Genomic DNA, 24,567 nt, shown 5'->3' on the forward strand with positions numbered 1-24,567 from the left:
CTAACATTCTCCAACTTAAACATTGAGAAGAAAAACTGTGCTAGAATTTACCATGTGAAATTCATACCTTAATTCATATACATCACATTTTCTATTCCACACCAGTGGTGCTTCTTGTCTACAAATCTGCCAAAGACAATCTTGTGCATATTCAGGAGCACACAGCTCCCTTTTTGTATAACTGGCTTAACTGTCTTCGAGCAACAGAACAAACAAGAGAACTATCGAAACAACAGATACGAACCAAAATGACCAAAATGCATCTCTAACTGCAACCCCTCTGTTCTCACAGCCCAACAAAGGTGTGCCTGTGGGAAGCTGGTTGATTAAGATCAGTCCCAACTTGGCCGAGTCACACTTCATCACCTCATTAGGTGTCTACAATCACACCACCAGTGCAGTCAGAGTTCACAGGGGCATGCCTCCACTTAAGCTCACCAGATGAACTAAAACAAACAACAATATTCCATTAGAAACTCCCAAAATTATTATCCATTGATATTTATACATTGATATTTGAACAGTAATGAATACTGAAGATTGATTAACACCAACTTGTGACTTCATATAAGACAAACATGAACTGATTTGAATATAACCATAATCTCCACTGCACTGGGGCTAAAAGTGATATCCATCGCTCCATATTTATGTGTTTCATTGTCACTGGTTGCATCTGTTTGTAACCAAGGTGCATGACAGTTGTGACATGTGGCTACTTGAGACTGAATATTACTGTCTTAGGTTTGTATTCTTTACACTCAAGTTCACACCAGCACATGCAAAAGCAGCATGTGTCTGATAAAACAAACTTTACAAAGCTGAGTTAGGTTTTGGGCAATGTTCAGCATTCAAAGTCTCAATGGTAAATAACAGTTTACTTTTTATTATCATATTTGCAGCTGCATTATCCAAGCATTCAGCTGGCTATCATTTCACGAGGACACACATCTTTCCCTTGTTTTATGTTTATTCCTGGACGTGAGCAGATTTCACACCAAAGTAAGTGACACTCCAGTAGCTTTAACACCCACGCATGCCTGGGAAAGTCCCAAAGCTCCTACAGTTGCAGACAATTACTTCAGTAATTCATCAAAATCTATGATCTCAGTTGAATATTTAGACATTAAAATGAATTTTGATGCTCAGGACTCAGATTGTGATCACTTGCTCTAGAAAGTCATTGTTTTACCTTTTGTGATGGTTTATTGAACCAACAACACCATAGTTTTTTTCTTTATTAATCAGAGGCCTGTACTACTATTAAAGTATCAGCGAACAAGTATTTTGCAAATTATTAAACATTCCTACGTTGAAGTCTGTCTATGATATGTCACATGTGCTGGGGTGATGCATCGTCCCCAGTGCAGTTAAGAGCCCAAAATTTGTCTCACCACAAAGGCGTGCAAACTTTGCACTCTTCAGAACACCTACAGATGATCTAAAAAGTTCCCATGGCACGGTTTAAAAGGTCAACACTGGTGTGACTTGAAAAGTTCAACAGTTCAAATGTGCAGATATGTTGTTGAGGCTTTAGCAACCCATACTAGACTACTCATAGTACTTGCATCATATCCAAAGTAGAGCAAGCTCATGAAACAGAACTTTAACATGACAAGTGTCACTTTAATTGCTATATCGCATGATTGCTGGCTGATGTAACTATTTGGACATGTCATATGTTTTGTGGTCCAAAACCCAAGACTCTGTTGGGATTTACTACAATTACAAGCAGTAGAACTTATCTTATTCATAGCCTTTTCCTTTTTTGTTTTCTTTAGGTCACGAGCAGTTGTCCAAGCATTTCACTACATATCGTACTGTGTATGACTGTGTACGTGACAAATAAAATTTGAATTTGATTTAAATTTGAGTAGTCACAACCTGATACCATAACTTTAAAATAATAAACTCATTCACTTCTGCATTCCAGTAAGGACACATTGTTATTATAAACATCATCAGAGGAATTTTAGAAGAAAGGTTGAGATGTCACTCTCTAAACAGGCAACTGATATGGCTCTAAGTTCACAGGCTTTTATCCTTAGATCGCTATTAATTCATGTTGGTTTACTGGGTGATATATGTTATATAACCAGAAAAAAACACAAGATACTATACATATGTATAGAATGATGGTGCATTATATGGGCACCAATAATGCACCAATAGCAGGCGGAATAATGGACCAGTAAAGGTTTGCAATGAGTTAATCTAGCTCTTGTTAACACACTCTACATCAGTGTTGTTTCTGTGCCTACACTTGCTATGATTTTAAAGCAAGCGTAGGCACAAGCATAAGAACTGGAACATACATTCAGTCAAACCAATTCAGTCACTAGTTGGTTTTCAACAGTTTAAACAATCAAGATCATGGGGGTTAGCTCTAGCTAAGAAAATACAACTAGTCCATGAATGCTTTTGTTGTAAAGTAGGGGTCCATAAGGATAGAGGTTGGGAAACATTGAGCAGATGAAACACAGTGGTTCTCTATTGCAAGGTTTGTTATCACATGAGCCTGTTAGCACCTCCCCCTTTCACCCCAAATCCTGCTTGACTGAGTCAAACTAAGAGCCTAATTTTAAAAAAATGCAAACCTAATGTTAACAGTTTTTTGTTTCCTCGCCTCGTGCCTGTCAGATTCGACCTCCTGCTTCATGCTTGCTCCCCAAATATGCGGTGTCATCCCAAGGAGGACGTGTGACTTTATGGGTTAGGTCTGATGCACTTCAGCGCACAAGTTGGTAGAAGTCCTTTGATGGCCCACATAAAATACAGATTCTCTGCTAATGTTATCAGTACATTTTCTTCTTCTAAAATGTTTCACCTCCGTTTGTCTCAGCCAAACTTTATGGTCTCTGGTGACAGGGGTTTGCGCCCTCCACCTGTCCCACAGTTTCCGCGCTTCACGCGACACTGCACAGGAAATGGTGCGTTTAACACCCTGCACTTATCCGTGGGAAAAGGGATGTTCAGTGGAAAGAAAGCGGTTATAGCCAGTAAAGTGAATGCAAATATGGAAAGAAAAAGCTCTGCTACAACGTCTAATTAAGGGATCTGCATACATTTAGAGTGACTTGTAGGATATATTCATGTGAGGTTTTAGATGTTTCAGTGCCATAAATAAATACAGTAAGTAAGAAAGGCCCAAACAAGTTCTGCACTTGCATAAAATCAACCTGATATCTTTCGAATGGAAAATGTCACAGTCTACTGGAGAAGTTCTCATTTTCCCTTGAACACTTCAGTCAATCAATGCAGCGCTGAATGCTTAATTTGTGTGTGAGCGTGCAGTTATTATTTAAAAAGCAAATAAACTCCAGATAACGAAATTTATTTCCTGCATTTTATTATAAAATACAAAGGAGGTAGAAATGTGAAAGGAATAACTTAAGCTTGGTAACTGGTATTTGAACTATTTACATATAATTACAGGAATAAATTAAAAGATATATATATATAAATATTGTCCAATATGACAGCATGCAACATTCTTCAAAGTTCACGAAGACATTTAGTTCCGCTCCTTTTCAACCTCCTCCTCGTCATCATCGTTGTCTTCGTCGCTGCTGGAGTCTTCGTAGGTGCAGATTGCTGCTTGGACTGGATAGTTGCGAAGGAGTATTTCTGCGTCCCGGTACAGATAATCAAAGCATCTCGATTTTGGCCAGTACAACCTTAGAACAAAAAGCAATTGATGTTTTTATATTTGTAGACTTTACTCTTTTATTCAACGATGCCTTAATTAATAAAGCTCCACTTACTTGACTGGATGGATCACTTGAGGTGTTTTCGGATCTTTTGCGCCACTGAGGTCTCCATGGTTTGAAAGATTCTAAAAACAAAGAGATTTCTTTAGTCTTTCTGTCAAGTAAGCAGTGCGTGTTTGGATTTCAAAAATACAAACTTGAACGTGCAAAACTTACCTTGTGTCGGACATTGTTATCCTCATTTCGAAACCATGGCCTCCACAACTCGGACTGCTGGCTCGAATTGCCTCCGTTAGAAACAGACGATAGCCCACTCTTGTTAGCGCAGGTCTCCATGGCTCCTTGTGGTGGTCAGCTCTTCATAAAGTGTTGTGAGGATGTGGGGAAGCTGACAGGAACCGTCTTTTTATCAGGCCCTGGAAACCCGTGCCAAATTGCGTTTTGACGCGTCCCCAAGTGTTTCCATGCGCCACGGTGATAAGGTGCGAAGTCACACTTCAACAAACTACGGTCATTTGGTCACCTTCTGGTTTAATTTTGCATTAAGATTTTTTTAAACTGCCTGATAGTAATCTATTTAAAACTGTATCAGTAATGGTCAATTTCTAGCTATTTATTAATACAACTGCTTGCACAGTTGTATTATGTATGCAGATTGCAAAGTCTGCATGTGTTTTGTACTGTCAATATTGTGACAGGTTTTGTGTGTGTGTTGCTTTTTTTTAATGATTATCCGTAAACGTAATTTAAAATTCAAGCACCTATTTTAATCAGCTTAACTTTTGTGAGAGAGAAAAGGCTGAACTCTTGATCCCTTTCTTTATCTCTGTCTGTCTGTGTAGCCATTTGGGTGTAAGGTGTGAAGAAACACGTGCCCTAATGTCTTTGTGTGCTCAGTGAGAAATGGAAGGAGGCTCGTGTGCGTCTGTGGGAGGGGCGGTGAGGCAGTTACACGCGCCAGCCTTTGTTGAAAACAACGCTGCAGCAGATGCAGAGCTGGAAGGCATCCACTCTTAAATGGAAACCCTTATAATAAAGTGTTGTGCAACTTTTGGAAAAGCCTTTATTTTTCAACTTCTTGTTGCCTAATTATAGATTTTCAAAGTTGCTAAGGCACATTCTTATGCATAATCTCCATCCTTTTGTCAGACCTGAAAGCCCAGTTTTACTATTGTGAAACCTCTGATTTTTTCTGGACAAAATCCAAAATAATAACACTCTATACACTATTTTAAAAAAGCAAAAAAAAAAAAAAAAACACCTGAAAACACAGTGTTCGGGACATCATAACACAACAGCAGTAAACACAAGAAGTTTCAAGATTCACATTCAAGACTATGATGGTCTAATCTGCTGAGTCCGGGTTGTCAACTGTGTCCAGCTCCCATCTTTCACATAACAAAAAGAAACAGAAGAAAGCATACAGTCGAGATCCATTAATGCTTTATATGCAGACATATAATTACACATACAGTAATTTACAGTCCTTTGGTCAGATTCACATATAAAATGAGAAAGGCAGGCACCTTAATGAGTAAATCACAGTATGACATATACAGATAGGCTCTGTATATGTTGCAGAAAGACAGTTTTTGGAGTTTTGGCTCATACACCCCCACAGAGGATTTTAAATGAGACAATCAGCATATGGTTAAAGTGCAAGCTTTCAGCATTAATTTAATTGAAGAGAGCCCTGTGCACATCATATTTCATCCTGTAACTTCTATTAGTGCTCACATTATAAATAAACACTAGTGTTATTTATACCTGTTATACTGGCAGTCTTACATGTCATAACATTACATCCACCATGTTTTAAAAATAGTGTGGAATGTTTCAGATCATGAGCTATTTTTTTATGAATTGTTTTAGATGAGGACTTATCTTGTTTTTGAGTGTAACCAGTGGCTTGCACCTTGGTCTAAACTGACTGTATTTCCATTCATTTCTTATTTATAAACCTTAACACTGATACACCTACCTCTATCACCGAAAATATGTATGTATTTAAACAAAATTAAGACTTTGAAATCCATGATAATCTCTTTTAATTGATTGATCGACTGGAAGTCCCGTCCATCGCTTTAATGATTCTGAAGGTGCTGGAGGGGCCAGCAGATTTTGGGGGTTGTCACCCCTGCAGTGGTCTTTCAGGTCCTTCGGTGTTCCTGAACTAGCCAATGCAGACATTTTTTGAAAGAATGTACCAGACTGTTGATTTGGCCACTCCTGAAGTTTTTGCTATCTATCTAATAGATTTTCTTGTTTTTACAGCCTAATGATGCTCTGCACTTGTACTAAAACCAGTGCAGTGCACTACCACTGACATCTCCTTAGGCCTCATATGTCAAATTACAGTGAAAAGCTCTAAAATACAAATTCAGCTCTGTGAATCATTGTCAGCTACTCTTGTTGTTCCTCATCTTTCTTGTCTTCCTCCACTGTTGGTCTTAACCTTCGGCTAACCCTTGTTGGCTGTGCACTCTGAACAGGCATGCAGTGTGTTTGTTAAATTAGATCATTAGTAACAATTGCAAACAATTCTGAATTGCTGTCCTTAAGGAATGACATCTGTGCTGTAGCTGATTAACTTCTGCTTAGCTTTATGTATCACAAGTAAATTGCTGTGAAAAATGTGTTTTAGTAAGAGCGAATATAATTAGAGCCTTGCAAATGAGATTTGCTAATTGTGTCTAACCATGTAAGCTGTTTGAGTTTTTGTGGGGGGGGAAATGAGATTAAATTGCCTTAGGATGGTGAGAATTTGTTTCAGAGATAGGGAGTTAGTGCTTTAGAAAAGACTGCCTCATCTGGAGAGTGCCTCCCCGCAGTGAACCAGCAGGGGGAAGTGTGGGGCTAGATGCTAAAATCATAATGAGAACACTCTAAAAGATGATGAATCTGAAAAAACTTACAATGCTCTATTGTGTGAATGAGAACAGACTGGACTCCACGCAGGCACTAAGTGTGCTTATTGATATCAATCAATCATGCCTGCCAAAGGGTGCTGCTCTTTTTCTAAGCATCACTTGGTGAGACATGTACTGTGAGGATGTCTATGCTTACAGGTGAGCCATGTATGACCAGCATAACATTTCTTTGCCTACTAGCCACATAGACATCACAACACAACCCTGCAGTCAGAGCTTGGTGCTAATAAGGTCCGCACAGATCCCCCCCCCCCCCCCCCCCCCCCTCTCTCTTCCCCTCTCTCTCTCTCAGTCTGTTTTTCAGCTCTGAAGCTAATTGGACACTATGCTCTGCGCTGTTAGGCCCTTTTGTGTTTTGACGTCACTCTTTTGCTATGCTTTCAGGATAACAGAAAACTACCTTAGATGGATACATTTTATGTTCTTGCTATACAAACAGATTAATGCAATGTGTAAAAAAAAAAAATCAGCAAACAACTCAGCAAAACTGGGTCATATGTGTGTGCACACATTCTTTTCCTTATTTGTCATCATAAAGATACTCCTTGCATTTTGTGCAAGTTTTGTACCAGCAGGACTTCAAAATACAGATGGTAGTTTCTGACAAACAGTGTAAATAACATCAAAAGAGTGATTCAAGAAAGAATACAAAAGAGCAGCAATAGAAATGTGAGATCTTAGTAAAAAATTCCCTCCAAAAGATCACAGAGAATTTCTTTCAGACCTGTTACTTTTTTATACCTTTCTCTTTCAACATACTTTGTTCTCAGTCTCTTTTTCTCAGTCTTTTTCACACTCATTCACCCACCCTGCATAATGGCAACCACTGGAGGCAGGCGTTAAAACACAACTACAGTATGGATGCCATTTCTTAAACACAGCCACTCAAAACTGCTCATACGTATTTCTGCTAATCTTATTAAAATGTTACATGCCAGGGGAGAATGAGCTGAATGACAATACCAGCAAGTGATTGAGTTTTGTGGCTGTAATTTGAAAACTGGATATTGTGTTTTGATTTTTGAGAAAAGGATGGAATGTTTCGAGAAATGATTCCATTATGTGCTTCTCCAAGTTAAAGCTAAGACAGCAGGTAACCCCTGCAGGAACTGATTCTGTTATCTGATGCATTTAGTAGTCATTACTCACTTTAAAAGGCTGATTACCGCCACATAGGCTCCTAGCTGTCACTCTTCCAGCTGTGAATGACGAAGAGGTGGCTGGATTTGTGGTGACAGTTCAGATTCTGCAGCTGTGGTCCACTCTGTGCTGATACAGATAAGTTGTTATTGGCGTACAGTAGCTTCAATACATCCCCTTGCCATAATCACAATTGAACACACAGTAGCTGCATGTATTCCATTTACACCAATTACAAACCAGCATGTCGCAGTCATAATCATAAAGCGCCAACCATGAGCACAGCTGCAGTCATGGACAGCTCCATGAGCCCACATCTACAGTCATAGCCACAAAGACGGTGTCAGAGCTGCAGTCAGCGAGAGTGCTTTTTTTCTAAGTCTTTGCCTGAGCATGCAGCCACAGCTAAGGGTGCACTTAGACGCACTATCGCAACCAGCAGACATCTAGTGTACAACATAATACCTTATAAGAAAGAGAGATCTGTCTTTCTTCATGGGTCAGATTAAATGCAAATGCCTTGTTGTCAGCTTTGAATGAAGCAAAACTGAAATTCCCTTTCCCAGAGGACAGAAAAAAGAATCACACCATGCACACAAACACACGCAACAAAGCACAGAATATTAAGCACACTCATACACTCATTGATAGTCCAGCATAAAGCCATTATCTTTTACTGCTTCGAGCCATTAGGTGTTACTTAGTATTAAAGGATGAGCTGAAGATAAATTGAGGCAGATGAAATGCTCACACAGCTGCACAGAGACTGATTTTACAGAAAATATGGTAGCGCTCAGCTCAGCAGCAGGGAGATCTGCAGTATTTTAAAAAATATGTCAGAAATTGATCAGTGTCTGAATGTCTCCATATGCCATTCAAGATTTTTCTTATTTATAATTTTTACCTAAATAAATAATCAAATAAATGGAATAAAAATATTAGAAAAAATAATACAATAACGGTTTCTTCCTTTTTTTACTTTCTTTCTTTGCTCCCTCATTTAGTAGTGAAAGGGTCAGATGATCTCTTTTTTCTCCAAGTCATTTATCCCTCTTTTCTACAAAGACTTCTCTCCAAAATATTCTTCTCCATGGCAACAGCAAACCACAAACAACACTTTTGAAAGAAGTCATCATTCAGATTTTTATATTATTTGCACTGTAAATTATATATAAATGTATTCACAAATTATGTGTGAATACTTCAGTAAGGTGCACAGCGTATAGCTGTCATTCATGCAATTAGGTTATGTATTTATAGTTCCCATGGTTACGCTTCCTGTGTATCTGTGTTTTAATCACGTTCTTGCATTTGGGGTGAAAATCAGTGTCGCATTCTGTACAACTGGATTAAAAACATGATCTAATGTCACACTCCACTGGTAACTGTACTTTCAAGGAATGCCTGGTTTCTTCTTTTCACTTTCTCGGAACTGAGAAAATATCAGTGTGTATCAGATGACTGCCAAAACCTTCCTTTAAGCCTTCAAAGCGGCAGGAAGCAATGTGGTGGTGTAACATGGTAGCGCTGTCACCTCACAGCAAGAGAGCAGGTTTGGGTTCAAATCTGCATGTCGGCTGTAGTCTGCTGTGCATCATCGGTTTTCTCAGGGTGCTCTCACAGTGCAAAGATATTTATTTAAAACTATTTGGTGATTGTAAAGTGGCAGCAGTGGATCAGGCTGAGATAGGCTGCTGCTCTACTATGACGCTGGTCAAATAAATGATTAAAAAAATACTTTTCTCAGCCTTTTCTTATCTGAAAGAATTATTTTAAAAGTATAGTGAGTAGAGATGCTGAATCAAACCAGAGCATCCCCCATAGTTTCAGAATACATTCCTTGTTTGTTTTTGCACTGTTTGAATAATATACATACGCTTAAAATAAAATAGAATGGTAAAAAAGAAATGTGCGCAGTCGGAACATCAATTCTAGAAACCATAGAGTACTTTCATGTCATGACTTTTAAGTCAACATTCCAGCTGTTAATACACATTTCTTCAAAGCTTGCAAGCTTTAATTTCTAAACTCAAAATCCAGCTTTCAAACTAAATTTGAAATATTTCTCACTCTGTTGGCAAAACCTCACCAACAGATCAACAGTTTAATCAGTTTGTGCCTGGAACCACAATTATTATCTGATCATTCACACAACCTGTCAGAATAATGTAGCTACTGAGAAGTTGTTAGATGGTGAATTCAGAATTTTTCTGAATTGCTGAAACACTAAAACTCATTGTCTGAACCAAGTGCTCAGTGGCCATAAACACAATTTACAGATCTCAGTGACTAATTTTTGCAAAACTCTAAAAACATTATCATTACAAATATTTAACACTGTGATGCACAAATGGCAAAAGGTACATAAAGCACAGATGTCCTAAATTAAAATCGATCACATTTGTTCCCAATGATGTGACACAGCCAATATAAGCCAGTTCAGAGAGCACACAGGTTGTTGAAGTTATTGGTTTCATATCTACAATAGACTGAAATTATCAGAGAGGCAGAATACATGTCATAGACAGGGTACAACAGGAAATTCAAGGAGCCTAGGAGGATGAAGAGCAAGACAAAGAGTAATGATTTCTCATGTAATTCAAGCTACTATAACAGACAATGGTCTTGTTCATGGAATGACTATAAGGAACAGGACAAAGAGTGCAACCCAACATGAGCAGATTCTTTGTGTCCACCAAAATTCATAGATCAAGACAAGAGAACAGGTACAGCACCACTGTGTTTAGTCACTGTCTTTATATCAGCACTGTATAATTTATGCAGTTTTAGTTTTAGTAACCAAGGTCATCAGAGTTAATACTGTACTGCATTAATATTTTTGTAACTGCACATCTATCTTTATGGACTTGCAAGATTGCCACACAAGGGTGGAAATTCACTCAGCAGCAAAAGGCCATTATACCTGACAAGCTGTTTCAAAACAGCTCCATAAAACTGCAGGAAATATAGCAACAAGTTACTGAAGGCAGTCCAGACTTTGTAGGATTCAACACCGTCAGCCTTTCCACCAGCGACTCTGTCTCCAGCGACAACAGGGTGCACATGAAGAAAATGCACTTTGAGTGCAACTCAGAAAGGGTCAAAGAGCTGCATTTTTAGCATGTGCAAGTAAGTGCACATTCAGACAAAGTATAGATATGGCAGGCTCAAGCTCAGTGAAATCACATCAGTATGTCCGGTGTAAGTTGATATTGCACATATTATACTCTACAGCACAATGCCGTCTTTCTGTAGCACTTAGAAAATTATATCTATTTCAACATATAGAACATGTTTGATGTAGGATACCTGTTCAGTCATGGTAATTTGACACTGTGCTGCCATAAGCAAATCATATGGTTCCCCACTATTATGTGACTCAAAGGCCAAATAATACAGAGCATCTTCTTGGGTCTTGCATTGCTGTTCAGAATGGTTACAATTATGGGCAATTATTGCCAAGCACCATCCACCTCCCTTTCCTCAACCTAATATGGGAGTTTTTCTTGTATGGTAGTGGAAGAGATATGTGTGTCAAGGCTGGATACACCAGACGGTTCTGTCCCCATTGGCTGGTGTGGGGGAGTATGCAGCGTTGATGAAGTGCTGCGGCCTGACCCAGCCCAAAGACACGATAAAGCCAAATGACAGTCCAATTTACGGTGCATTGTAGGCTTTTCACTGCAAGGAACTTGCCATTTCTATTTTCCACTATGTTTTTTAATGTACATACAGTAAATTTAAAACCCACTATCATTTTTTTTTCTATAATGCAATGCAAAATGCACTTGCTGGACTGTAAACAGCAAACATTTCTCCTGCAGCTATATACCTTGAACATTCTTCTTTTCATCTACTCATCTTTTCTTTATATAGTTTGAAATGACTGCTCAGTTGTGCTTTTATTGTGACTGTCCTGTTTATGATCTGTTGCCATTGTTGCCTTTGAACAAGGTTTTAAGGCGAGTGTTTGATTTTGCGAGAAATGCCGGAGCTTTTTTATAACGCCGTTTGAAAACGTTGTTTTGTATTAGTAGTGGAAGGTTTCAAGAAAAGTGTTTTAGCAGTTCAGAAAAAAATGTAACTGTAACAGAATAAAACATATAGCAAATGTTTATGTTTTATATGTATTGTATATTTTGTAGAATTTATATATCTCACACTATAACTCATGAAAGAGACCAATTTCACTTCTTTTTTTTTCATATAACATAATTTTAAAAAGTAAACATAATACCCTGTGGGAAAATATGAGATAGTTTCAGCAATAATGAGTCATTTCTTTTCGGATAGTTTATCATTTGTAGAAGAAAATCTCTACAAAAAACACCTTTCTTTATCTTACTCTTCCTCCGCTGCCTCTTCATTTTTTTCCCCATCCATCACTGGTAACAAGCTTCAACTTGCCCTTGCGTGCAACTCTGAACTTACCTTAAATTGCATCTGTAGCAACCAGTCTGACCAATTTTGAGTTGTGCTCTAGAAATGAGTCTGCACTGTAGTTCAGTTTAACTTCTGTCTCCTGTGGTTAGCATTTATCAACACAAGTGTATCACTGTGAAAAAGTATTTAAGAGATAAGAATGTGTTCAGAGCTCTGACCAAAAAAAGCTTGTTGTACTGAGTGAAATTGTTTATTTATTTATTTATTTATTTATTTATTTATTTATTTATTTATTTATTTATTTATTTTGTCAAAACTGTGATGGAGAATTGGATGATATGAGAATAGCTGTAATTTATTATTCTAGAGTCAATAAAAAGGGGCAAAGCAAGCTTACATGGTTTGTTGACTATTTAAAGTTCTTTGATCCTTTAAGCCAAATAGAGGAATCGGCCCCCACATAGAGTATACATTGTGTAATACATGTTATGTAGGGTTGGTTCCAGCTACATACCAGTCCTTGAGTAAATACACCATTCAGAGAAAACTAATAAAGAATTTACAAGGAGGAGTTTTATATGCTAAGCCATGCTGCATACAACTCTGATCAGTGTCAGTTTAATCAAAGCTATCCGGTAGCTTCACGTGTAGCTTCCTGCACCTGCAAGCCAATAATCTAATGCTAGAAAATCATTTAAGATTCTCACGCTAATGTTATGTGTATTCTGTGAGCTCTAGGCTATGTTCTGAGAATGGCTATGTAGAAGGTCGAACTGATCCACTTCCCCACTTAATTGAAGTCCAGAGTGTTCCCTTGGAAACCATCTGATGGGGTAAAATGTACTGTAAAAAGACATGATTCAGAGAAAAATATGAGGGAAAACATAAAAATAAAATCAATCACAAGCAATAAATTTGTGCATCAGAACCTCAGATGTTATAAGGAAAAAAAGTGAGATTGTTCCTGTGTGGCTGTACTTATGTGGCTTTATATTAAAGTACTAGGGATAATAGGGGATAACACAGGGGTAATAAGTGTTTGCAAATGAAATTGTCTGTTTATCTACAGTTTGCGGTGTTTTAAATGCGCTAAAAGATTTAGAATCATCTTAACCTTTTTCGTGGTCTATCTGTTTTGCTAGTGTTACCCTTTTCTCTCTTTTCTGTCATCATTATTTCAGTTACTGACCCTCAATCACAGATGGAAAAATAAAAAACAAGGATAAATCACTGGGCAAGTGTGAAGATGAAGGTGCTCTGCTTGTCTTTCTGCTCTTCGCTGTGGTAAACTCTTGCAATACAACTCTTACAATAACGATTTAGAAAGACTCACCCATCGGCGCTGATGCACTCAAAAATACCCCTCATCAGAGACAATTTGGATGACAAAGGAGAAACTGAGAATTTTTGAGGATGATTTTGGAGTCCCTAACCAACCTTAATGAGAAGTGTGAGTTTGAAAACGGGTTTGTGTTTGTACAACAAGCATGCCCCTATATCTCCAGTTGGTACCCCAGCCTTAGTCAATGCCACAAGTCTTGCAGAGCTTGAAACTGAGAATCAACCCAGACAGTGTGATGCAATAAAAAAAAAGTTGTGACTAAAGATAAGAGAGAAAGAGCTGAACTCGAAGAGCCTGGATAAGAACTCACTGCTGGTGAGTGAAAGGCATGAATTCATCTTAGCAACAGTAGCAGAGTTATGCATTGCACGTAGCGGCAATGCTGATACAAAGCCATGAATATTTCACAGTATCTGTTTAGGAGTCTTCAGTGTTCCTATTTCTGTGGATGGACAGCTGCAGAGCAGTCAAAGCAGTCAGAGCAGTGGGTGGTAGTAGCTTTAAAGCTTCAGCAGAGTGTGACTAGAATGTTATTAGGCAAACTGAAGGAAATTGAAGTGATTAGAAGTGATAAATGCAGCAGTAGTTTTGTTCTGCCTACTGATGCTGTCTGCTGTGTACTTTTACATTATGCATTGTTGGCTGTCAATTTCACGTAATGATGTGTAAATGCAATGTAGCTGTGAAAAAGTCCAGAGGAACAAAAGCATCAAACTAAATATATCCACTCACAACAGCACTGGACACACAAATGCATTTCATTTCAGTGTTTACACTGTATTTCTTTAACCCTCTCAAGGCAGGCGTTGCCGATTTGCAACAGTTAAAAACTAACAACCTGATTACCCCACATACATATTGTATGAGTTTTTTTTACTCAGAAGTACCACTGCAGGACTTGGTTGTGCATTAACAACAAAAAGTTTAATTTGAGCCTGAGAGGGTTAAATAGATTTTATTTTTAATCATGGATTAGAATATTTTAGCTTTACTAGTTTATTTTATGTTTAAAATGCTGAACCTTAAACCATACAGCACTCCTACCTACAGCATCTTCTGTCATGAGTCACATACCTAGTGAACAGGGTCATTTACATGTCTCAGAGGACTGCAGGCGTTTTAGGGGAGATCAAGTGTAACGTTCAAAGCAAGACCTTTTACCTTTAAACACTATCTTTAACTACAGGTTAATTGTAGTCATTACTGAATAGCTCATCATTAAACCAATCAATATACAAATCTGACCTCAGGATACCAATCTGATTGGTCTCTGAATACCAGCTGTTATTATATTAATATTATATTAATAGGCTATAGTTTTGGTAAAAATCCAACCACATCAGTAAAACTGTCACTGCAATTATAGCGAGGACTGCTATAATTGCTCTGGCTTTCTCCCACAGTCCGAAGACCTACATTTAGTGGGGTTAGGTTAACTGGTGATTCTAAATTGCCCTTATGTTGAATGTGAAGGTGAATAGTTGTCTGTCTCTCTGTGTTATTAATCCTGGCAACCTATAATGGTGTTCCCTGCATCTCACTCTAATGGCAGCTGGTATAGGCTCCATACGCTCCTCAGTCAGTCAGTTAGTCAGACAGACAGACAGACAGACAGTGGTACAATGAGTGTTCACACTATCAAACTAACTGACAGGTCCTTAAACGATTGCACTGCAAGCAACCACTGGACACACTTCCTTTGATCAAAGCCCTTCAGATGTTCCATGTGAAAACACCACAGCATAATATCTTCCATTGTTGCTGAAGGAGAACAAAGCAAGCTTTGAGAAACTGTCTGAAATATGTATTATTGATCCACAGATGAATACAAGACGAAAAGAAAAGAACGGTGGACATTAAGCTTTGATGTGTCTTTTTCACTGAACACGGCTTTTAAAAACCTTGGTACTGATTTATGTTATGGTTTAAGGTTCATCACAAATGACGACCCGATTGCAAACACAATAGAGGCAGACAAGCAGCTATAGCAAAAACAAAGGTGAGTTTTAATAGAAAGCTGTTTAAAACTCTCGAGTTACCATGAAAACATTCAACTCTGCGGTTATGAAGAGTAAAGTCTAAAAAAATAACACAGTGGTGAAGAACTCGGGCAGCCAAACAGGCAGATGAAGGACTGAGGAAAGAGGTAAAAAAAAATTAGACTGAAACAGACAATCAGAGGGGTGGGAGAAATAATTGAAACAACACAACCAAAAACAGACATCAAGATTTTGTTTCTTTTTTGTAGTTTTTCAGTTCAGAGCATTTCCCTCATTCAGTGTAAAACAAATCTATAAATATGCAAATTACTCCTTAACACCTCCACCATTTGCCTGCAGACTCAGGGCCCACCCTCTGTAACTGGAGGCATCAGTCACTCTGTAGGATCTCTTGGTATGTGCTGGGGGAAAACAATGGCACGTTAATACTTGGGAAGTGTGTCTTTGTTAATCAGGACACTAAAACCCAGTGTACAGTCTGTAAATGAGCAAACTATGCACTCAGTTTTGAACCAAACAAAACTGAATGTTTCTTCTTTACTTACCTGTTTTGCACCTGTTTTGTCCCTATTACATTAAATCATTAGTAAATGAATTAAACTCTGGTCCTCTCCCATGTGTGTCTTGTCTTATCTGCTCTGCTCCCTTAAGTTTCCCCTCACTGTCTCTCATGGCAGATGGCTGCCCCTCCCTGAGCCTGGTTCTGCAAGATGTTTCTTCCCATTAAAAGGGATTTTTTTCCCTTCCCACTGTCGCCAAGTACATGCTCATAGTGTGTCCTCTGATTGTTGGGGTTTCTCTCTAATATTATAGGGTCTTAACCCTACAATATAAAGTGGTTTGAGGTGACTGTTGTTGTTATTTAGTGCTATATAAATAGAAGTGAATTTAACTTTGAAATGAATTGAAAGTGCTGGGTTGTTGGAAATGAGAAAATACTTCAAACCCTGGGCCTGCACTGGCATAAAATTTTCAACAGAGTAAAGCAGACTGAGAACACTAATGGCACCAAGGTTTTAATATATATGCATTTGTGATCATTCTGGTGATTGTAATTTTCATAATGTGAACAATTCATTTTGGTGGACCACGAGGGCACGAAAGCTTACATAAACTGGTTGAAGTGCATCTGCTTAAGAGGTACTTCATAAATTAAAGTAATGTGGGACTAATGAAGAAGGTTGCCTGATTTATTTAAAGATGAAAAGAAGGATTTACATGAGGTTGCGTTTCGGGGTTTTAATAAACATTTTTTAACTCACTAAGTAATATCCTAACATTTTGAAATTTTCTTTGGTACAATTAGGTTCTGAATCATTAATCACGGTGGCTCTGTTCACAGTCTTTCAGCAGTTCAACAACCCTTAATTAAACTAAAATGGATGCAAGTCGGATCGTGTATCCCATCAGTAGTCCCAGTGGGTGGGAGATTAATAAACTTGGCTAACATTTTTCATAAAACTTATCTTGGACTTTATCAATAATGGGTCAAAACAGATGAGAGCCATTTCTGAGTACTAAGACATGATGTTGAAGTACAGCAAAGATACTGGCTGATCAAATTACACTGGTGCATATATATATATATATATATATATATATATATATATATATATATATATATATATATATATATATATATATATATAACACCCAGCACGCCCCTGCGGGCGGTTTATCCTTCAAGCTCGGGTCCTCTACCAGAGGCCTGGGAGCTTGAGGGTCCTGCGCAGTATCTGTTCCCAGGATTGCGCTCTTCTGGACAGAGATCTCCGATGTTGTTCCCGGGATCTGCTGGAGCCACTCGCCTAGCTTGGGAGTCACCGCACCTAGTGCTCCGATTACCACGGGGACCACCGTTACCTTCACCCTCCACATCCTCTCGAGCTCTTCTCTGAGCCCTTGGTATTTCTCCAGCTTCTCGTGTTCCTTCTTCCTGATATTGCTGTCATTCGGAACCGCTACATCGATCACTACGGCCATCTTCTTCTGTTTGTCTACCACCACTATGTCCGGTTGGTTAGCCACCACCATTTTGTCCGTCTGTATCTGGAAGTCCCACAGGATCTTAGCTCGGTCATTCTCCACCACCCTTGGGGGCATCTCCCATTTTGACCTCGGGACTTCCAGGTTATACTCGGCACAGATGTTCCTGTACACTATGCCGGCCACTTGGTTATGGCGTTCCATGTATGCCTTGCCTGCTAGCATCTTGCACCCTGCTGTTATGTGCTGGATTGTCTCTGGGGCATCTTTACACAGCCTGCACCTGGGGTCTTGCCTGGTGTGATAGACCCCAGCCTCTATGGATCTTGTGCTCAGAGCTTGTTCTTGTGCTGCCATGATTAGTGCCTCTGTGCTGTCTTTCAGTCCAGCTTTGTCCAGCCACTGGTAGGATTTCTGGATATCAGCCACCTCCTCTATCTGCCGGTGGTACATACCGTGCAGGGGCCTGTCCTTCCATGATGGTTCCTCGTCTCCCTCCTCTTTCTTGGGTTTCTGCTGCCTGAGGTATTCACTGAGCACTCGGTCAGTTGGGGCCATCTTCCCAATATATATATATATATATATATATATATATATATATATTCCCTTCCCTTCTTGGGGAAGGGAATATTGGGAAGATGGCCCCAACTGACCGAGTGCTCAGTGAATACCTCAGGCAGCAGAAACCCATGAAAGAGGAGGGAGACGAGGAACCATCATGAAAGGACAGGCCCCTGCACGGTATGTACCACCGGTACATACCGTGCATATATCTATATCTATCTATCTATATATATATATATATATATAGATAGATATAGATATAGATAGATATAGATGCAGCATATTTTATCTGTTCTGCCTGTTTAAAACTTTGAAATTGGCATCACAGTTTGATTTGGACTATTTCCAATGAACGCCTTTAATGATTTTCTTTTGAGAAAAATCAATCAATTCAATTCTTGAATAACTTTTAAAACACTGTACTGCAATGTGGGCATGCCAAAGTACATAATTGTGAAGCATATTGAAAATTGGCACTTTGGTATAATTACTGAGCGAAAAGACAAGAACAAATCAGGGAACTGAATAAAATTAATATCTAGCCAGCATAATTAAATTCTACATTGTAATAACAGCTTATTTTAGTTCCTCGTGTTTGTGAGCCCACACACTGACCCCTAATGAATCATTCCAGATGAGCATTAACATGTAATTACCTTTTGTCTCATTAGACAAATTTTGTCCTATTCCAAAATGTTATGATGGATCATTATAGTATTACCAGGCTATTTAGCTGCGTTGGGCTTACATTGTAAATCTACTTCGTACTTTATTCAATTCATAACACCGTAAATTATTATTCTCCTCCAAACCATCAATTATACTTTATATAATGACTCTGGTTTGTCACGTTTAGGCTAAGGGAAATGTGCACCCGTTTTGCAGTATCTATCTAAATACACAACTTTGGTTTAAAATAAATACATAAATTAATTTATCCAAACGGTCAATCCTACTGGATCGACGTACACAGAAGAATTTCAGTCGGCAGTGTTGTACGTGTCTTCAGTACATTTAGTCAACCTACTGCAAATGCCTTGGCATGGGTTCGAGGACACGAGCATCTTGCAGCGTAGTCTCTTTATCTCCGGGAGTAAGTGAGACACTAGTACAGAGACTGTTGGGTAAGGGTGATGCGCACTGAGAAGCTCCCCAAAAGGCTGTTGCTTCGCTTACTGGACTCACACGAGGATGGATAGAGTTTTTGCGTAACGGTAACGCGGTGAATTTTTGTACTCTTTTTCCAAATTTTGGTCGCTTTGTAATTACGTTATTAACGGAAATAACGTTCAAGGAGTTGTTCGGGGGATTCCCCAAATGTCCAGCCTTTGAATTTATTTTCAACAACAGTAGAAAGATCTAACATTCCTGGAGATTGCCTGTTTGCAAACGTTTTGGATACTATAGCGTCTCACTCATATGGCGTTCTGACTGGATTGATTTGATTTGTCTTCTACTGTTATATCACGAAAAAAAAAAAATTAGGTTGAAATGTCCGACTTCCACAACCGGAGCCAAACAAGCGCACGTCGCAGTGACTACGTGTGGCAGTATGAATATTATGAGGACGAAGAGCCCGTGTCGTTCGAGGGACTCAAAGCGCACAGATGTAAGCCAAACACATTACTAAGACGTTTCCCATTGTTTCTGATCTCCTTCTAAATTATGCAGTGTTTATGTCTATGGCTGTGTTATGTGTAGCCTATGTGTATGCCTTCCAGCGCACTTTTAATTAAATGATTCATCACCCTTTGGTCCCCCTTACTCCTTGCATTATTGCTTTAGCTGAACGCTGTCTGTTTCTCAGCAACATTGTGTAGCAGATTTAGTTCGTGGAGCACCTGTAGTGCCGTTTTATACTCCAGTGGAAGCCTAATAGTCAAGCCAATTAATGAGACCAAATTGTAATGCCAAACAATTCGGTTACTTTAATCAAATGTTAGACGAACGAAATTTCACTCTTTACAACACAATTAAGAATTCTGTCCTCAGAGTGAGGCTTCCAGTTGAGAATAAAAGTCACACACAGAAAATGAGAAGAGCAGAGATTAATGTAGTCATTAATTGTACTAAGATTCTTCCTTCTCTGACCTTTCAGACTCCATCGTCATCGGCTTTTGGGTTGGACTTGCTGTGTTCGTGATTTTCATGTTCTTTGTTCTCACTCTGCTCACAAAGACAGGAGCGCCACATCAAGAGTGGGTATAATAGCAGGCTGGAGCCCATGTTTATTTCCACTTTCACATTTCCCCCTACAAGGACATTTAAAGCACCGTGGAGAGCTCAAGGAAATAAGCACTTAGCACTTCTCATCTAGGTGGCTGTTTAAGAGTGAGCTGATGAGTTTCAGGGATGCTGTTCTGACAGTAGACTGTGCAAAAGTCTTGAGCTACCCCCACATTATTTATTAGTTTTCTAGAAAAACTGGAAATAGTGTAAACATTTTTGAAACATGTGCGAAATAAATACAGTTTGTAATGCAGAAACAGTGTCTGTACAATTCTAATGAGCTTGAAAGTCATTTTGTTGGTATGTCCACCTTAATTCTTCACCACAGCCTGAACTCTCCTAAGCAAGCTTTGTGGTCATTTATTTAAGCAGTCTGCAGGAATAGCTCTCTGGGCTCCTTGAAGGGCATCCCAAAGCCTTTCTTTGGATGCTTGGTGCCTTTTGCACCATTCTTTCTCAAGATGATCCTACACTGTTTTAATAACATTGAAGTCCAGCAGTCCATAAGACTTGTTGCCATTTATTTTCAGCCCAGTTCATGTGTAATTTGGAATACTTTAGCATTTCCTCCTTGTTTCCCAATGAAAGGGTGGCTTCTCGACAGCCACCCTTCCACAGAGACCATGTCAAATGAGGCTTCAATTAATAGTAAATGGATCAGGTTAGATGTATCACTCGGCCCCTGTCTCAGTTCTTTGCCAGATTTCTTTCCTATTTTTTAAGACTATGACCATCAGATAGTGTTCATCTGCTGTAAATTGTTTTTTAGGCTTCCCACTTCTTCTTTTGTCCTCCACTTGTCCAGTTTCTTCTCCATGTTTTAGGGTCACACTGCAAACCATGCTAAGACATGCCTAGTTTTCTGCTAACAGCTCATTTGGATTTACCTTATTGGTGAAAAAGCCTTTATCTTTGGCATTTTTGAAAATGTAACTAAAGAAATGGGAACACATGTTGTGTGTTTGTGACAGGCTGCTAATAACAATTTGCCTAAAGGTACAATTTAAAATAGATTCTTTGCTAAACTGTATGTCAACACTGGCACATGTCTTGATTTAGGTCCTTCTAATGCTTCAATGAATCATAGGTCAGTTTTAAGTAGCTGAACAAAAAAACAGAAATCCTCAGGTACAAGGACCGGCCTGAAAATGACTGGAAAAACAGCTAATATCCAAAGAAATTAAAAAGTGCTCTTGAGCTATAGCGCTCCAGGCTTTCTGAATCAAAGACCTTCAGAAAGCCCAGAGAGCTATAGCTCAAGAGCACTTTAGAAAAATTACAAGAAGGTCTGTCTCTTTCAAAGCAAAATATAAAGAAATGAGAGATTACTGGGCATTTTGCACATTACTGTATGTTGTAAGACATTGTAATATAATTATGTCATGTTGAATACATATATAGATGAGTGACAAATAAAAAAAGGCCAATGTAAATGAACTTAAAGCGATTGGTCACCATCAATTCATCGCTCATTGACAATGATTCCTCTAGTTTTGAGAATGCTGCTGCAGGGATGGCCCACAACGGATCATCCATCCGTGATGGTGGTGGAGTGTTTTGTTATACACTTTGTTCCAAAATCTCCAAAACGTGTTTAACTACTTTACAATGTGATGACTGGAAAAACCGTAGCATATTATTCACATCACTTTCATACTCATCCGTCACCTCTTGTGTCGTTTGGATGGGAACAGTTAGCCTTAAGAAAAATACAGAATGAATACAAACCATTATGTGAATAAGTCTAGGGTTCATGTTTTGCCTGTAATTTTTCAACTGCCTCTTTACTGATTTTATATTGTGCTTTTTACAAAAGATATTTGAACTGGCGCTGAGCTTCGTATTGTCAAAGGCACATTTTCCATTTCAAAATAATAACCAGAACTGGAAATTGGTGAGAAGTCACTTATATAATGTCAGACTGAATACAGCTCTGTGGTTAAACCAAGGCGGAGTAAGTAGTTACCCCTGCTCAACCCTGTTCCTTTTTCAGCATGGGTGATTTTAAGAATCCATTTCCAGACACAGAAGCAAAAAAGCAATGGAGAACAAAAAAATCCTTAATTTTTTCTATTGAACTAATGTTACATTCAGGACAAAAATGACCAAAAAAAGCGCCTCATATTGTTAAAGCCTTCTCCTGCTGTAATCTCACTCTCATCTTTCTTTGTTTCATAACAGTAACCCAGACTCGGCTGAAAAGCGTCATCGACCGGGAAGCTGTCTGGTAGACATTGATGGTCACCAGGATGAAAACGACAAAGCCTTCTCACGTCCGTTGCTAGCAGGATCCCGTTCATATTTTAATTTCTACATCAATGAGGAAGACAAGGGTCACGGGAAGCAAAAAGTAGAAGAAAAGAGAGCTGGAAAGCACACCGGGGCCCGAGCCGAGCAGGGAACCTTCAACCGGAACAGAGGTGTCAGCTCCTCTGGGATGGACGAGATGGAAGAAGACATTGAGGAGGCTGGGGTCCACCAACAGCTTACTGGACTAATAGAACAGAGCAAGACAGACAGAGAGTGCACCTTTCTTTCTCACTTCAACATCCCTAACTTTGTCAACTTGGATCACAGTTCAACTCTTGGAGAGGATGATCTGCTATATGAGCCCTCAGTCATACTAGAGCGTCAGTCTAAATGTCACGATGCTCACTTTGACATCCACTAAGGCTCGTCCTGCAGATAAGCATGGTTATAGTGATACCGTAACACCATTTGCTTTTTCAAAGGGTCATTTATGAACTGACAATGAGAAATATACTCATCACTAAGCTTCTGTGTATGAAGTTTTGTTGTGTTTTTTTTACAGCCAACAACCAAGAGGGCACAAAACCTAGCTGACAGATCAATATTCAGTGCAACTCAAAGTTATAAGATGATAATTCTTCCTGAAGTTGAAATTGCCTCAGGCGAGATACCTGTTATTTTGAGTATAGGCTCTGGAAATGGACGCAGCTGTGCTGTACCTGGATGAGATGACATTTTCACACAGGAACAGATAAAAATGGAAGAGTGCCAGGTTCACAAGGGAGATTTTTTTTTTTGTAGTTCTGTAGAATTCATCATGTTGTTATTGCTGTGTCGTTTTCCTTGTAGAATTTTGAACGCTGGGCATTATCTTTTAAAAACGAAATAAATGCCAGCTGGTCTACCAACAAATTTAAAAACTGTGAATTAATCAAGTTTTGTCCTAAGATTAAGTGTTTAGAAAAGGTGAAGTGTAATTCTGTGTAGCAAAAGGTATAATTAGTAGTACAAAATCAAATATATCAGAATAGGGACTCGCAGGAGAAAATACACTGCGCTTTTGTAGTCGGAAAATCTATTAAACTTACTGAAGGTGAATGTTAACTGTTCTAATAAAACTTAAATGTTTTTGAAATTAACTCGCGTTTGGAGTGGTGCAGTATTTTTCTGAATGTTGTGTTTGGACTGACTCTCGCCTTCATATCTTTCAGGGACTCAAATGTCTACGAGTACAAGAGATGTGACTGCTTTCACCTGCGGTGACAAAGCAAAAGAGGATTATGGCTCTGCGGTTCATCGCATTAACATTTACGTAACGAATACAGAGGATAACTACAGAGCAGTTGGCAGAAACCAGAATCGCCCTAAAAAGTAAAGTTTGATCCGGATCACAGCTGTGAAAAGAAAATCTATACCGTCATTATCCTTGTGTTTGGGGACATTTTAACAGAAGAGCTCATGCATAAAAGCCTAAATGCTGCACCCCTCCTTGTCTTTATTCATGTAGAAATATCTCCCCCAGCTAAATCAAATTAAAATTGTTTTGAACAATATCAGGTGATAATTATGCAAAGGAACATTGCTAGTTATCATTATTACTTAACGGGGACTGCATGAGTTACATACATTTGTCTGATGGAAGGATGTGCTGAGAATGCTCGAGAGTTCATCAGCATTAATGGGACACTGACTTCACTGAAGCAGCCTCTTAGGTTTTGACAAACAGCCCATTAATTCTTACCAGTGAAAATTAATGTAAAAATAAAGACCTCTGACCTCGACTGACATTTCTCATATTTCTTGAAAGGCAGGCGGTCGAGACCAGGCTCACAAAATGTGGTTTGTTTGCCCGGAGCTTGTTGCAAGTAAGGCTTGTAACATTTATCCAATATTATTTTTCTCTGGGCTAAAATCACCAGAGGGAACACTATATTATTTATTTAATTTAAGTGCATTATCACTCTATTTCATAAGAAATCATTAATTATTTTTCCAAATAACAAAACATCAGGGTAGCTTTTATGGGCAATGAA

The 24,567-nt window shown here is 38.8% G+C and overlaps 2 protein-coding genes across 2 annotated transcripts; one reads left to right on the top strand and one right to left on the bottom strand.

Annotated features, from left to right (window-relative positions):
• Window positions 1-3,514: 3,514 nt before the first annotated feature.
• Window positions 3,515-4,046, bottom strand: ripply2 (ripply transcriptional repressor 2). The gene is made up of 3 exons (XM_085247732.1): window positions 3,927-4,046; window positions 3,765-3,835; window positions 3,515-3,677 (listed from the first exon to the last, which is right to left on the bottom strand). The coding sequence occupies exons 1-3, from the start codon at window positions 4,044-4,046 to the stop codon at window positions 3,515-3,517; spliced, it is 354 nt and encodes a 117-aa protein (XP_085103858.1).
• Window positions 4,047-18,664: 14,618 nt separating this feature from the next.
• LOC146558020 (melanocortin-2 receptor accessory protein 2A-like) lies at window positions 18,665-24,181 on the top strand. The gene is made up of 4 exons (XM_085247884.1): window positions 18,665-19,269; window positions 19,541-19,664; window positions 20,154-20,253; window positions 22,466-24,181. Exons 2-4 carry the CDS (start codon window positions 19,547-19,549, stop codon window positions 22,953-22,955), a joined length of 708 nt encoding a protein of 235 aa, XP_085104010.1. The 5' UTR covers window positions 18,665-19,269; window positions 19,541-19,546; the 3' UTR covers window positions 22,956-24,181.
• The last annotated feature ends 386 nt before the right edge of the window (window positions 24,182-24,567 follow it).

This window comes from Mchenga conophoros, linkage group LG15 (genome assembly GCF_057382185.1).
Source record: "Mchenga conophoros isolate Kocher_MC1m ecotype Shallow Benthic linkage group LG15, M_conophoros_male_GT1.1, whole genome shotgun sequence".
Classification (NCBI taxonomy): domain Eukaryota; kingdom Metazoa; phylum Chordata; class Actinopteri; order Cichliformes; family Cichlidae; genus Mchenga; species Mchenga conophoros.